General features: G+C 45.3%; 1 protein-coding gene across 1 annotated transcript in view; it reads right to left on the bottom strand.

The window, feature by feature from the left end:
* Positions 1-16,792, bottom strand: part of LOC126456003 (uncharacterized) — a 122,886-nt gene that overhangs the window by 2,821 nt on the left and 103,273 nt on the right. The window contains exons 5-6 of the mRNA XM_050091759.1: positions 15,833-15,940; positions 8,140-8,327 (exon numbers count right to left, since the gene is read on the bottom strand). Coding sequence (XP_049947716.1) covers positions 8,140-8,327; positions 15,833-15,940 — 296 coding nt within the window. The remainder of the gene's footprint in view (positions 1-8,139; positions 8,328-15,832; positions 15,941-16,792) is intronic.

The raw sequence follows: 16,792 nt of genomic DNA, 5'->3' as shown, positions 1-16,792 counted from the left end.
TGAAGCGTTCTCAGATGGGCGAAGCGATTAGGGCGACTGCTGGCGTAGAATGGGAAATCTGGATTCGAATTCCGGTCTGGTACAAATATTCAGTTGTCACTACTTAATTTATTCAATGTCTTCATGCAGCTGATGTCGGCATTTCTCTTTCATTATGTAATGACATTTTAATACCCTGAAGATGGCAACAATAAGTAAGTATAAAGAAAGAAGTAGATAAGCAATGTAGAGGGTGAGAATAATCGGTCACAGATCAGTATCAGCTAAAAATGAACAGCTTCACTAATCATTCAATACCCGCCAATATAGACGTCTCAGCTGATGCAGATATGAGAAAGAAACTGGTCACAGTACGAGTACGTCCCTGGACGTAAAACTTCCAAACACAGATCTAGCCCACGGGAAGGCAGGAAGGATAACCTACAATTTGATGCCTAACCCTTACAGTTTACTGACCTTTAGGGATAGTAGAACATACAGCAACGTCTTGCCACTGCACTGGCGTAAACAAGTTCTTTGCACATTACTGAAACACGAGCTTTTGCCGTCGTGTATTCCTCATCAACTGTTAATTTTTGTTATGGGTTCGCCTCAGCATTAATGTTAAGTTGCATAGCTTTGTTATGCATCTCAAACGAACAAATTTGTTTTTCAGAAGACGATTCTAAAAAGGGTAAACACAGATTTATAAATAATTAAATATACTTTAAGATTACTTATCAGTAATCGACTATTTTAACGTAACCCACAGAAAGATCATAGCTTTAATTTAATTAGCACTCATCCGTGTTCAAGGACGACACTGTTCAGCCAGATTACTACGACCACCGACTTACTACCGATATAAATCCTTCCAGGCGATTCCAGCGTCAGCTGGCGAGGAATGACTGCTAGTCAGGCACACGCAATGTGCATGTAGTATCAGTGAGCAAGCTGCCCTCGAGTAGAATGGGGAAGGCGCGCGATTTATCAGCGGTTGACCGAGGGTAGATTGGGGTACACCGGAGACTCTGCGCGAGAATTTCTGGTGTTGCAGGCGTGCTGTGGTAAGTGTCTTCAACACGCGTCGAAACCAAGATGAAACCATGTGCAGACATCGGAGGGTGGGGGTGGGGGGGGGGGGGCGGACGTCAGAGGCCGGGCAAACTGGTAAAACAGGGCTGGAGGTCAACTGTGGCGGAACTAACATTGGTAGCGTAGGGTACAAGTGTGTCTGAACACACAGTGCCCCAAACACTCCGAATGATGGGCCTCCGCAGCCGACGACGCATGCATGTGCCAATTTAAACTCCAAGAGATCGGCAACTATGACTGAAATGGACACATGGTCATCGGCACTGGACGTTGGCACACTAGGAGATCGCAGGAAATCCTAATATCTTTTTCATAGTGCCGATGGGAAGGCGCGAATCCGTTGTCTTCCTTGGTAATAGCTCCTTGACACCTGGGACTGCGGAACGGAAACAAGCTAGCGGCAGCTCCATTGTGGCCTGGGGAACATTCACATGGGCATCCATAGGCACGGTGGAGCTCGGGCATGGCACCATGACAACCAAGGAGCATCGTACACTGGTTGCAGACCGTGTACACCCCTTCATGGCAATCATTCTTCCCGCCGGCAGTGGCATTTTTCAGCGCGCCATGTCACGAGGCCAGGAGTGTGATGGAGTGGTTCGAGGAACACAGGGGCGAGTTCCAGTTGATATGGTGGCCCCCACAACTAGCAGATCTGAACCCGTTCGAGCACATCTGGAAGTGATTGAACGTGGCATCAGAGCTTATAGCCCCCCACCCCGTAATTTACGGGGGTCAGGTGACTTGTGTGTTCAGATGTGGTGCCAGTTCCCTCCAGCGACGTACCAAGACCTCATTGCTTCCATGCCACGACCCGTCGGCGCCGTTATCTGTACCACAAGTAGACATAACAGCTAGTAGGTAGGTGGTCATAATTTTCTGGCCGGTCTAGGTGTAGGTCTAATAGTTACATCCAGGCGAATGTAGAATCTACTAAAACTAAAATACATACTCCTAAACGTTAACATTTTCATGAAAATGAAGTATAGAAGTAGTTATTCCTAGATTAGCGTGGAGAGCTACATCGAACCACTCTTCAAAATGATACCAACAATGAAAACAACAACAGCAGCCAAATATTTTAAGGTGGTTTTTGAGAAAAATATCTTCACCGTGATGGTAATACTTAGACAGCAAGTGTTAACTCTTTACTGATGCACACAATCTTAACCCTAAGCTTAGAGAAGTGTACAAAACGCATCAGAGGTGATTGAACATGGTATGAGCTCGACCGTTTCCAGAATTTTAAATTGTGGAAAACATGGATACGTTTGAAAAAAATTAATGGGAAAGTTAGGTGACTAACAACAGAAGGGATCTTCAAGTCTGCACAGTCGTGTACGGTGCGTTGAAACTTACTCAGTCATTACACCTGTATGCCAGGAACCTTGGCTTCAGGTATTGCCGACTAAACATCTGGGCCGTTCACAAAGCTTCTCTCCTACTTCCTAATCTCAAATGATTCCACCCAAAAGGCAAGGATCATTCGTCAAGTTCTGGTCCGACACATGTTTTAAGTGAAATATTTACCAGCGAAAAAGTGCTCCTATAGGAGCACAAAATAGGATAATTCGCTTTTTGTTTAGAAGATGATAATGATGATGATGTTTGGTTTGTGGGGAAACTGCGCGGTCATCAGCGTCCGTAAAAAGTCCCAATCTTTACACTGTTCAATCTAGCCGCTATCACGAATGATGAAATGACTATGACAACAGAAAACCAGTCCCCGGGCAAAGAAAATCCCCAACCCGGCTGGGAATCTAGCCCGGGACCCCTAAACAGAGGCAGCAACGCTAGCCCTTAGACCACGAGCTGCGGACTCTGTTTAGAAGACTTTCACTGAAACATGGGGTACCAGATGCCTCATTCTGTCTTCCTCAGCGCCTTTAAAAATTTTCCCAAACATTTTTAAAGCTGTTACGGAAGGTAGAAACATGCAGCTGGCACCCCAGTTTTCAGTCAGAGTCTTTTGAACTGGAAGCATATTCGCCTTCTTCATGCTCTTATAGGAGCTTTTTCCACTGGTTCCCTTCTTTTCCCTGCCACAGCAGGGCATACCATCCATATGAAAAGAACACTATGGGCCAGTAAAATTCTGATAGTTTACTTATGCGAAATTGAAATAAAGCAAAACTAATTTTACATCTCAGACCGGATTTTACGTGCACAAAAATTTTGCATATGCTTCAGTTCTACAACATGGGGTTCCCAGATGATAGTAGAGACACTTTACAGCAAGGGCAGTCAACCTTCCTTACCTACCGCACACTTGTGTAGCTGTTAGCAGTAATATTTCTAATCGCGCACCAGTTCCACTGTAACGGCGATTGATGGAATAGGGGAGTACCTTCATATCATAAAATCTATAATGCTGAGCTACAACAAGTTAAAGCATGTAACGATTACTTACCAGCTGTATATCTAAATCTGATGACAACTTAATGAAAATGTTTTCAAAACGCAACAGCCTACCGCTCACGACTAGCAAGCGATAGGGATCATGTTGACTAACACTGCTTTGCAGCATATTTCTCCACGCTATCTCACTTTATAAAACACATTTTCGCCTTACACAGGATTTTATATATGCATTTTACGTGTACAGGTAGGGTAAAATTGAACCTATGTATATCAGAAATGGATACAGGTATCAAGAGAATTTTCAAGTTTGTTCGAGATCATGATCTTAGGAATACATCGTGAAAAGTACACCCATTTGCTGTGGACTGCTGTCCTGGAATATGCGGCTCGGTTTTGGTACCGAAAAAACATTTTTTGAGGCGTTTCTCAAAAACGGATAAAGGTTTCTGAAAGGGGAAAGATGGCACTTCTAGATAAACGCCTAGAGAATACGATGTTAAAATTTGAGCAATTTTATAATGTTATTTGTTATCTAGATTTCACCTCACACCGGATGTGCGTATTTTACGTGCTCATGTAAGGCAATTTTGAACTTCTGGATATCGAAATCGAATATAGATATCAATGAAGTTTTCAAAGTTATTCTACATTGTGATCTTAGGAATATATCGTAAAAATTTCAGCCACTTGCTGTGCTCAGCAGTCTTGGTATCCGCGGCTCTGTTTTGGTATGTAAAAACGACGAAAAGACCCGTTTTTGGAGTTTTCTAAGGAAAAGCCCATGAATTAATAGTGCCCCCATAAGCCCACTAAGGTCCTCGCTAGACCACATAAAATGAAAAAAATAAGAACCAACCGATTTGCTCCATTTGCCTCAGCAGGAGGAAGTGTGTAATATTCATACTTTGACTCTGTCCTGTAGGACACTAAGACGATCCTTCTGTTCGGTACGCATTTGTTTCCTAGTCCAAGACTATCCAAAAACATTTCACCCTACCTTTCTGTCACCAGCGAGAACCGCAGCATGAAACCATGAAGAATCCCGTTTATATGCACAGCGTTTTGGAACATACTGATACGCGCTGCTGTTGCGGTCGCAGGTCCGAATCCTGCCTTGGGCTTGGATGTGTGTGATGCCCTTAGGTTAGTTAGGTTTAAGTAGTTCTGAGTCAGGGGACTGATGACCTCAGATGTTAAGTCCCATAGTGCTTAGAGCCATTTGAACCATTTGAACATACTGATAGCAAATGCTGTCGCATGCGTAACAATTCTGGAAACAATCCCTACGTTCTAATGAAGCCGTTGCCATTTCTCAGAGATGTCTTTTCTTCCAGGAGCGACAATCAGCAAGGTATATAGGAGAGCTCCCTTGAAAATGGTTCAAATGGCTCTGAGCACTATGGGACTTAACTCCTGAGGTCATCAGTCCCCTAGAACTTAGAACTACTTAAACCTAACTAACCTAAGGACATCACACACATCCATGCCCGAGTCAGGATTCGAACCTGCGACCGCAGCGGTCGCGCGGTTCCAAACTGAATCGTCTAGAACCGCTCGGCCACAGCGGCTGACCGGAGCTCCTTTAACGTAAGACAGATGACTAAAAGCGTTACGAGAAAAGGGGGTATGACGTGTTTAGATCGGGAAGGATGTTGGCCATGAAGGCAAGGAACAGGATCCGAATGCCACTTCGCCATACACTTTTAAGCCGTCAGGAAATTTCGAGACTGTTCAGTGCTTAAAAAGTTATACTTAAGCGTATTTCCAGCACACAGCAATGTTATCTCTCACGGGGAGCACTTTCGTAAACGTTTTTGGTGAGCCACGTACAGAAGCCGGGCGGAAACCGCCAGCACGCGGTCGCCGCCACAGCCGGATGGAGATGCGGTCGCCGCATCCGCCACACAGCTCGCTCCTCACTCCTGACAGATGAGCACAACAGCTGTTTGCAGCACAGATTATCACTTCACTCACGAATGTCTTCTCTCATTACGTCTGTTTACGAGCGGTACGCACTCTATACTACTGGCTATTAAAATTGCTACACCACGAAGATGACGTGCTACAGAACCGAAATTTAACCGACAGGAAGAAGATGCTATGATATGCAAATGATTAGCTTTTCAGAGCATTCACACAAGGTTGGCGCCGGTGGCGACACCTAGAACGTGCTGACATGAGGAAAGTTTCCAACCGATTTCTCATACACAAACAGCAGTTGACCGGCGTTGCCTGGTGAAACGTTGTTGTGATGCCCCGTGTAAGGAGGAGAAATGCGTACCATCACGTTTCCGACTTTAATAAACGTCGGATTGTAGCCTATCGCGATTGCGGTTTATCGTATGACGACATTACTGCTCGCGTTGGTCGAGATCCAATGACTGTTAGCAGAATATGGAATCGGTGGATTCGGGAGGGTAATACGGAACGCCGTGCTGGACCCCAACGGCCTCGTATCACTAGCAGTCGAGATGACAGGCATCTTATCCGCATGGCTCTAACGGATCGTGCAGCCACGTCTCGATCCCCCAGTCAACAGATGGGGACATTATGCAAGACAACAACCATCTGCACGAACAGTTCGACGACGTTTGCAGCAGCGTGGACTACCAGCTCGGAGACCATGGCTGCGGTTACCCTTGACGCTGATCACAGACAAGAGCGCCTGCGATGGTGTACTCAGCGACGAACCTGAGTGCACGAATGGCAAAAAGTCATTTTTTTCGGATGACTCCAGGTTCTGTTTACTGCATCATAATCGTCGCATCCGTGTTTGGCGACATTGTGGTGAACGCACATTGGAAGCGTGTATTCGTCATCGCCATACTGGCGTATCACCCTGCGTGAGGGTAGGGGATGCCATTGTTTACACGTCTTGGTCACCTCTTGTTCGCATTGACGGCACTTTGAACAGTGGACGTTACATTTCAGATGTGTTACGACCCGTGGCTCCACCCTTCATTTCATCCCTGTGGAACCGTAGTTTTCAGCAGGATAGTACACGACCGCATGTTGCAGGTCCTGTACGGGCCTTTCTGGATACAGAAAATGTTCGACTGCTGCCCTGACCAGCACACTCTCCAGATCTCTCACCAACTGGAAACGTTTGGTCAATGGTGGCCGAGCAATCGGCTCGTCACAATACGCGTCACTACTCTTGATGAACTGTGGTATCGTGTTGAAGCTGCATGGGCAGCTGTACATGTACACGCTATCCAAGCTCTGTTTGACTCAATGCCCAGGTGTATCATGGCCGTTATTACGGTCAGAGGTGGTTGTTGTCGGTACTGGTTTCTCAGGATCTATGCACCCAAATTGCGTGAAAATGTAATCACATGTCAGTTCTAGAATAATATATTTGTCCAATGAATACCCATTTATCATCTGCATTTCTTCTTGGTGTAGCATTTTTAATGGCGAGTAGTGTAATTAATTTCAACAATTTCTCTTTTCATTTTGTAACAGGCCACTTGTTGGCTTCCTGTTCAATTATTGACCCTATTCTTAGCTTTGTAGCTTATTAGTTGGATCGTTGTTTTTCTGTCGGAATGAATGTGTCAAGAATAAATTCGCTATCTTTTATTTCTCGTCACCCTTTTGTATACGTGACGATCAAAGTTTCCGTCTGAACGCGTTGCTGCAGTGTACACGAAACGTAGCGCGAAGCCGATACGGGTACATCAAGAGTAGCCTGCCGACTCTCTTAGAGGAAGAACTGAAAGGAAAACAATGCACGGCCAAGCTTGGTGATAACCACTTTGCTGATTCCAGAATGAGATTTTCAGTCTGCAGCGGAGTGTGCGCTGATATGAAACTTCCTGGCAGATTAAAACTGTGTGCCGGCCCGAGACTCGAACTCGGGACCTTTGCCTTTCGCGGGCAAGTGCTCTACCAACTGAGCTACCCAAGCACGACTCACGCCCCGTCCTCACAGCTTCACTTCTGCCAGTACCTCGTCTCCTACCTTCCCAACTTAACAGAAGCTCTCCTGCGAACCTTGCAGAACTAGCACTCCTGAAAGAAAGGATATAGCGGATACATGGCTTAGCCACAGCCTGGGGTATGTTTCCAGACTGAGATTTTCACTTTGCAGTGGAGTGTGCGCTGATATGAAACTTCCTGGCAATAGAAACTGCGTGCCGGACCGACACTCGAACTCGGGAACTTTGCCTTTCGCGGGCAAGGCGTTAAAAATTGGTCTTTAACGCAACTTGTGTTCTGTATCTTCACATCGGAAATCTTGTTATCACATTCACACCGCCACCCCCAGTGTAATCGGACTTTACTTTGTGCCACCTGTACTTGCTTCACACAGCCAATGAGAAAGACTGCACGTCATGAAAGCGCAAAAAGTAGTAAGACTGCTTCATACAGTAAAAGTAGAATTATGTCTACTACAGTTTCAAAAGAACGATTTCAAATACTTACCGTAAATTTCGAAAAAAAGGTAATATAAAGTAAGGATATCGGCCCCAATATTGCCATTTTGGTATCGATATATAGCTGAGAAAGACGCATTCGACATATTTCAGTGTGTTTTGTAGAAATGTCGATACGCCGGTACACCGATATCTTGTCGACAACACTAATTACGACGTTATGCAAGCTGCGGGCCCAGCATAGAAGACGATATTTAATATAACATGAATAGTGACTGCACAACAACATGTACGATGAATTGAGAAGAGTCCCGGACTTACGTACCGGCAGGAGAGGGGGTCGACGTGGAAGCCGGTGCTGCAGAAAGGCGGCGAGCGGCACTCGCAGAGGCAGCGCCTGTGGTTCCAGCGCCGCACCCCCCTGCAGTGCGCCTGCGCCGCGGCGTGCCGGCACTGGCAGCTGCACGAGTTCTCGTCGTACCACTGCCACGGGCTGCAGTCCTCTGGCTGCACCTGTCACCATTCACAAGTACAGTAGCGTGGCGCACTTGCAGCTGCGTCAGTTGAAGTCGTAATACAGCTTCGAACTGCGGCCGCAGCAAGTGCTCACAAAATTGCAGGTCTCAAGAGGCAGTGCATCCGCGCTGAGGTACTAGGTGGTGGAACTTTCCCTCACTACAACAACACGAGCTATAGAAATGAGTCCAGACCTATGAAGAGACACAGATTCATAATGTCTGCCGTGGCATTCAGCTGCTAAATCACTATTGTATCTCCTAGCAATTCCCATCCTCCTCCTTCAGCGTATCGAAAATACTGCTCTCTTTGGCATCTGTCAAACACCACCGGTTCAACTCCCCAATGTAACCAATGTCTCTTCAACATAAGACCAGCAAATGTTTAGCTACTACTACTTTTGCATTGTGAAAAGTGGTTGAGTCTACGTTTCAACACTGATTCATGAATTACAGGATGCCTCACTCTCCACTACTGCTGACAAGGCATTTACTTAAACTCTGTCACTGACTCGCACTCTAAGATACCATTCTCCTAGTCTTGACTCAATACGAAAATGGAAGTTTCATGTACTCGCTATCCAGAACAAAGGCCACAATGGGCTGAAGTTCAAAAGTGAGACTGTAGACTTCCAACACTCTGAGACCCAACAAAACACTCACCTGATCCCTCCATATGTTTGCCGGCCGTAGTGGCCGAGCGGTTCTAGGCGCTGCAGTCTGGAACCGCGCGACGGCTACGGTCGCAGGTTCGAATACTGCCTCAGGCATGAATGTGTGTGATGTGCTTAGGTTAGTTAGGTTTAAGTAGTTCTCAATTCTAGTGGACTGATGACCTCAGATGTTGAGTCCCATAGTGCTCCGAGCCATTTGAACCATTTGAACCTCCATATGTTTGGCAATATTACCAGAAATTCTGCACATTAAAAATTTCACATGTCCGTCCAAACTTTAAACAGCATACACTATGCACCACTTTCCGTATCTGCCTATATTTCTCATCATGCACTTTTCATAATTTTACCAAATTACCCTGCACCAGCTGCAGACATGAAAGTAACCACCACCTATTTCCTCATCCATGTGCAGTTCTGGTATCCTTTAAAAACAATGCTAGCTCGTCCCCTTAATCAAACAAACACTTTCCACATCCTCTGCTTGTAATGCTACAACAGTTCCCACTACAAATCCACGAAATAAATACTGAGCCACTCATCTGTGCATTTAGGAAACTCTTCCTTTCGTCCGTCACATTGCTCGTTCCATCTCCTTCTCATTTCTAAATCCCCAATTAGCATCAGTTAGTAAATTAACCCGTCCATTTTCCACCCAGATTGTCCACATCATTCACACCCTTTTATAGAACACCCCATCCATATTCGTCTGCTGTGTCTGTTTAAAATTTGTGCCAGAGTGAGTTTCAACTGCAGACCTGCTTAAAGAAAGCAGTCGACTTAACCTGCTAGGGCCTGCATGCACGCCTCTAGGACGGACTCATACTCCCAGCCTCACTGATGTTTCCCTCCTGTTACTCCCAAACACTGCAAGCAAAAGTTATCTAACGTGGGATTTGGGAACAACATCACTGTGGGAAGAATTTCAGACCTCCTGATAGATAATTGGTATCACGGTAACTGTGTTATTGATCTGATCTTAATGATTTTATTTATTTTAAAGCCTCAATGGACATGAACCATCCTGGGTTTGCGGTACAGTCCAATCGCACCATGGAATCCAACAGTAATGTAGTAATTCTAACAGAGTCTTTTTCTTGACTTGCAGTCTGCGCACCGTGTGCATTAACTTTACTAGGCAGCCATATCACCAGCACTCTCTACCATTCGTCATATGATGGACATGATGGGATGACGGCTCATCTGAACAACATTAGCGATTGGGCCCCTTGAGCTGTTGTGACAGGAGATGGATGTAGCATTGAACACTACCTCTCACGAAGACATCCGATATCTCTATGATCGTCCCCCTGCATTATTTCAGGACATTTTCTAACTCAAGCAGGCCTGACACGAAATTGAAATTATTGCCGAACATTATTTTTAACTGATTTGTGGCCATGTGATTATGACCGCATACAACACACAGCGTTGGATACACTTTGATGGATAAAAAGAGAAATCATGACATCCGATCTGAACTGAACTGAACTGAGCGTAACTGACATAATAAAACAATATCAGGTTGGTTGATTGATTTGGGGGGAGGAGACCAAACAGCGAGGACATCGGTCCCACCGGATTAGGCAAGGAAGTCGGCCTTTCGAAGGAGCCATCCCGCCATTTGCCTGAAGAGATTTAGAGAAATCACGGAAAATCTAAATCACGATGGCCGGACGCGGGCTTGAACCGCCGTCCTCCCGAATGCGAGTCCATTGTGCTAGCCACTGCGCCACCTCGCTCGATCAGTATCAGTTAAGATGGAAAGAACATATAGACCGTATGCTAAATTCAAGAATCACTAAAGCCATAGAACGATATAGACGAAGAGGCAAAAGGTTTTTAGGAAGATCAATGAAGAGATGGCTTGACCAGTTTTGAAGGAGACGGAACAGACGAAGAAGTCCAATCCTTGATATCGATGTAGACGTGTGCACTACGTGAACAGGTCTTCATTTGTGACAGTTACTTTAGAGTGTTCATTTGTCGTTTTCCATTAGAGTAACAGACCTCTCACGGGAGTCACACCTCACATAAACCAAATCGCTACACAAAAGTTCCATCGCCACATCTGTCGCAGTGTACACAAACAAACCGTCGCACCACGAAGGAATTATCCGAATGGGACGAAAATCGGCAAATGTGATATACATGTGTAGATAAACAAATGATTACAATTTCAGAAAAATTGAGTGATTTACTCAAGAGAAAGAACAGCTTAATAACGTGTTGTTCCACCTGTGGTCCTTATGCAAGCAATTATTCGGCTTTGGATTGACTAATAGAGTTGTCGGATGTCCTCCAGAGTGGAAAAATGCCAAATTGTGTCCAACTGGCGCCTCAGACTGTCAAAATCTCGAGCTGGTTGGAGGGCACCACCCGTAATGCCCCAAACGTGTTTCTCAGACGTGGAGGCCAAGGTAAGGGTAAGGCGTCCTGGTACGAAATGAAATGGTACCCCAGACCAGTACTTTTGGGTGTCGGGCCGCATGGCGGGCGGCAGTCAAGTTGGTATCCCACCGCAGTCCGGGGCGTCTGCAGACACGTCTTCGCTGATCATCGCGGCCTGTAATCTCATTGACTGGAGTGCAATGGTCTTCAGTGATGAGTTCCCCTTCGCACTGAGCCCCGATGATCAGGAAAGGCGCTGCCAGAGACCCTCCGAACAGTGGTGGGACATCAGCCTGACTGTCACCCGCCATACACCCAAACAACCAGAGCTGACGGTCTGGGGTGCTATTTCATTTCATACTAGGTCCCCTTTGGTTATAATCCGCGGCACCCTTACAGCACAGCGATACGTCGACGATCTTCTATGCTCGGTTTTGTTGTCCTTCACGGAAAGCCAGCCGGCCGGTGTGGCCGTGCGGTTCTAGGCGCTTCAGTCTGGAACCACGCGACCGCTACGGTCGCAGGTTCCAATCCTGCCTCGGGCATGGATGTGTGTGATGTCCTTAGGTTAGTTATGTTTAAGTAGTTCTAAGTTCTAGGGGACTGATGACCACAGATGTTAAGTCCCATAGTGCTCAGAGCCATTTGAACCATTTTTGAACGGAAAGCCATCCTGAGCTTACATTTCACCAAGACAATGCCCGCTAGCACACCAGCACATGGTGAGAGTATCTACTGCTTGTAGTCGTGCTTGTAAAACCATGACTTTGGCAGTAAGGTCGCCGAATCTCTCCCCAGTTAAGAATGGGCACGGTCCTTCTACCAGCTGGGCGTTTCGTCGAACCAACGCACCAATTGGACAGAATTTGGCACGATATACCTCAAGATGACACACAACAAATCTGGCAGTCAATGCCAAGCAGAATATCTGCTTGCATGAGAGCAAGAAGCGGACCAACGCTTTACTGACTTGCTCAGTTTGTGACGCTCTTTCTCTTGAATATATCATTCAATATTTCTGAAATTGTAATCATTTGTTTGTCTGCACATGTACGAAACGTCTGCCTATTTCCGCACCTTTCGGATAATTTCTTTGTCTGAGATTATCGAATAGTTGTAGTTCATGCAAAAAGACTCTGCCGTCCCTCTTTCTATCCAGTTCTTCAGGCCTCTGTAAGAAGTTAGTGCCATCAGTTACTGCAGTCTTCAATCAAAACGTCATGTGCTCGTGATTGTTATCCCTTGATCTCTCGAGATCGTACAGAACATCGTGCCTGATTCATGGACTGCCGAAAACAAAAGCGAAAAGGGCGAGACAATTTGAACTCTGGAGACTCCAAGTGCACTCATGGTGCTCATTGCAATACGAAGCCTCAGAGGACGATAATTCCGCACTTATGTGAGTACACATTCCGCAGCAGCAATAGCTTATCGTACGAATAAAGGAGAAGAAATCAGTCATCATTTTTCACCTTTTCATACACTACAACGCTCCTCTCTCCACCGCCACAACAGACCTGTAGTTTTACACGAAAGAAAAGCTGACTGTAGTTGATGCCATCGTATAAGGAAGGAAAAAAGAAAGAAAGATTACAGTTTAACATTACGTCGATAACAACGTCGTCACTAATGGGGCACTGTGATACGAAACTTAAGCAAGACGTGATCATGTGATATACGTAAAGTACAACAATAAATAATCATGTATATCAAATGCCAAAAGTAACTGTACCCTTAAGAAGCAGTCATATATCTCTTCAATGAAACGCAACTGTGAAATCGCATGTTATTTTTAGTAGTGCGCGACATTCATCCAACAGTATGGAGGTGCTCGCTCCGTAGGTTCATGTTCAGTTGACTGGAATGATGAGGAGATCTGATACCTCGGCTTTGCCCCAATGTTCTTGATTAAATAAATCTCAGACGTCTTTACAGTAGTGAGTGTGACATTGTTGGTTGGGTTCCGTCCGTAGGCTGGGGACTTTAAGCTTCATTTGCGCGTTGGTGTTTTTCGAAGAACGAATGAACGGCCGATTTAGGTGTAATGCCCCGTTGACCACGAAATCATTTGAGAGGCGGCTTCTCGAGAATAATGTGCTATGCGTTGGTTCCCGGTTCGCACTACCTCTACTAAAATGTTTCCAAGGGAGGAAATAAAAGCAAGCTAAACGTAATGACAAATAAAATGCAGTCGGACCTCCTTGACCACATATCCGACCTTCGAAAAACCGAAGCACCTGACAAACTATTGCTCTTGATTTGCAGCGAAAGCACCCCACTTCCTTCTATCAAATTTCGTGTATGGCCTCTCGATTTCCCTTGTCCAGAGCAGGTCACAGAATTTTTTCAAGATTCAGTCTTTCAGCGAGTCCGTACTGATTAGTTTTGCCTCCATAAAGATCACTCGAATCGATGGTGCCCTTTCTTTTCTTTTGACACCTCTCTGCTCGCTCCTGTTTCTTTGAGAAACCTCTCCGAAATGTTCATATTAAGCGTCTCATACAGTCCATAAACTATTCTACTAACGTCATGGGAAATCATCTGACGCTTAGAGTCGTCCACAAAGTTATGCAGAGTTACTCAGCGTGCACCAAAATGCCAGCTACACTTCATCTGAATTATATACATTCTCTGCTAGATGCAAGTACTAGATGCAAGTAAATGGATATGTCTCCTGAAACGGTTCGAAAGCATTCCTTCTATTTACAGCCAGCTACAGTCTCAGTGACAGAAAATATGTGTCCGTGAGGGCAATCTATCACGCCAGCTTAAGCAGTGTAAAGTTTCTACCCGAAGTAAAATCCAGATAGGGTAATTCCTTACTAAAGAAGTATTCGCGAAAGTCTTGGAAACGGTGACAGGGGAGTAATCAGAGAACCCTTAGTGACGTTGGATATGACTGCCGTACTAATGTCTTGGTTCAGTATGATGTCTTATCTTCTGACTTCAGGAATGCTTTATTGTGAACACGTGATCACAGAATTTTTATGTTGTTCCTGTGGATGGAACAGTTGGTAAAGCTACAGTATTTGCTCTCGGTAAACTGTAGGAACATCGCAAAGCATGTACAGTGCAGTGCGCTACAATATGCAACTGAGACGTTTAAACTGGAAACACATAATGCAGAACAACTAAACGAAAAGGGAAAAATACTGAAGAAACTTTTGGGCCCTAAAAGAAGTGATGAGAGATAAATGCGAAGACCTAGGGGAGAATTGTACAGGGGCCTGAAGACAATATCAGGATAATAAGACTTTTATCCATTGTGGATGTGGAACACTGCGACTGTGGTGTGAAAAGGTTTTCAGAAATTACTGCAACCAGTCGCCTTTTATGTAGATGTATTTTATTTAACCATGACCGGTTTCGAGCTGCCTAGCAACTCATCATCAGATGGTATATACATTTAGTGCTTTTTTGTACCCATTGTGTGGGTGGTTGAGTATCTGTGGAGATAAATCTTTCTGCAGGTATATATATATATCTCTTTTAGGACGTATTTTTGAAACCATTGTGTCTTGTTTTTCACAGTTTCACAAGTTAAAACTTTCACTAGATGTATATTACTTTTATGAGGCACTGTTGGAAACATATATCTTGTTTTTCGTAAACATCGCTGAACACACTTAGCCACAGATACGAATACAGGATTTACACATAATACATAATACATGTGTAAATCCTGTATTCGTATCTGTGGCTAAGTGTGTTCAGCGATGTTTACGAAAAACAAGATATATGTTTCCAACAGTGCCTCATAAAAGTAATATACATCTAGTGAAAGTTTTAACTTGTGAAATTGTGAAAAACAAGACACAATGGTTTCAAAAATACGTCCTAAAAGAGATATATATATACCTGCAGAAAGATTTATCTCCACAGATACTCAACCACCCACACAATGGGTACAAAAAAGCACTAAATGTATATACCATCTGATGATGAGTTGCTAGGCAGCTCGAAACCGGTCATGGTTAAATAAAATACATCTACATAAAAGGCGACTGGTTGCAGTAATTTCTGAAAACCTTTTCAATATCAGGATACACCAGAAAAGGGAAATATTTGCGGTACATTTGTTGAAGATAAACAACCGGTACACAAGAGAGAAGACAGGGACCAAGTGGATTGTTTAACTCAGAAAGGACTGGGAATCAACGTGGAAGGGCAGGAAAAGTGGAGAAGCAAGTATACACCGACCAATACACCATAGATCAACGACAGGGAAGGATAGAAAAATGTCAATGACTCACCAGTGGTGCAAACAAGAGAGAAGGGTACTGATGATCGCGGAACATGAGCGAAAGAAGAGACCAGAAAGGATGAAGAGGTTCTGGAGAAGGAGAAGAAAATGCAATTCATGAAGGGAGCTAACCGTAGTCCTACAGAGGCCGTAAGGTAAGAAGAAGAAAGCAGATGTTAGAATAGGCTACGGTACCTTGCAGACACAACCGCACTCTACGTGGCTCTCCACCGGGATAACCTTGACGTGAACGCTCTCCTTCAATGTCCCGTTGGCTAGCAACCGGCTGGTTACAGACAGCACCTGCGGATAAACAACAGCCACAAATCAAACACTCGACATCATACGGAAGGGTGAGTAAAACTAGAGAAATAAGCATCTAGTCTGCATGTAATACACTCCTGGTAATTGAAATAAGAACACCGTGAATTCATTGTCCCAGGAAGGGGAAACTTTATTGACACATTCCTGGGGTCAGATACATCACATGATCACACTGACAGAACCACAGGCACCTAGACACAGGCAACAGAGCATGCACAATGTCGGCACTAGTACAGTGTATATCCACCTTTCGCAGCAGTGCAGGCTGCTATTCTCCCATGGAGACGATCGTAGAGATGCTGGATGTAGTCCTGTGGAACGGCTTGCCATGCCATTTCCACCTGGCGCCTCAGTTGGACCAGCGTTCGTGCTGGACGTGCAGACCGCGTGACACGACGCTTCATCCAGTCCCAAACATGCTCAATGGGGGACAGATCCGGAGATCTTGCTGGCCAGGGTAGTTGACTTACACCTTCTAGAGCACGTTGGGTGGCACGGGATACATGCGGACGTGCATTGTCCTGTTGGAACAGCAAGTTCCCTTGCCGGTCTAGGAATGGTAGAACGATGGGTTCGATGACGGTTTGGATGTACCGTGCACTATTCAGTGTCCCCTCGACGATCACCAGTGGTGTACGGCCAGTGTAGGAGATCGCTCCCCACACCATGATGCCGGGTGTTGGCCCTGTGTGCCTCGGTCGTATGCAGTCCTGATTGTGGCGCTCACCTGCACGGCGCCAAACACGCATACGACCATCATTGGCACCAAGGCAGAAGCGACTCTCATCGCTGAAGACGACACGTCTCCATTCGTCCCTCCATTCATGCCTG

The sequence above is a fragment of the Schistocerca serialis genome, chromosome 2, assembly GCF_023864345.2.
Source record: "Schistocerca serialis cubense isolate TAMUIC-IGC-003099 chromosome 2, iqSchSeri2.2, whole genome shotgun sequence".
Lineage (NCBI taxonomy): Eukaryota > Metazoa > Arthropoda > Insecta > Orthoptera > Acrididae > Schistocerca > Schistocerca serialis.
Note: the sequence above shows the minus strand (reverse complement) of the source record. Positions and strands in the feature narration are given on the sequence as shown.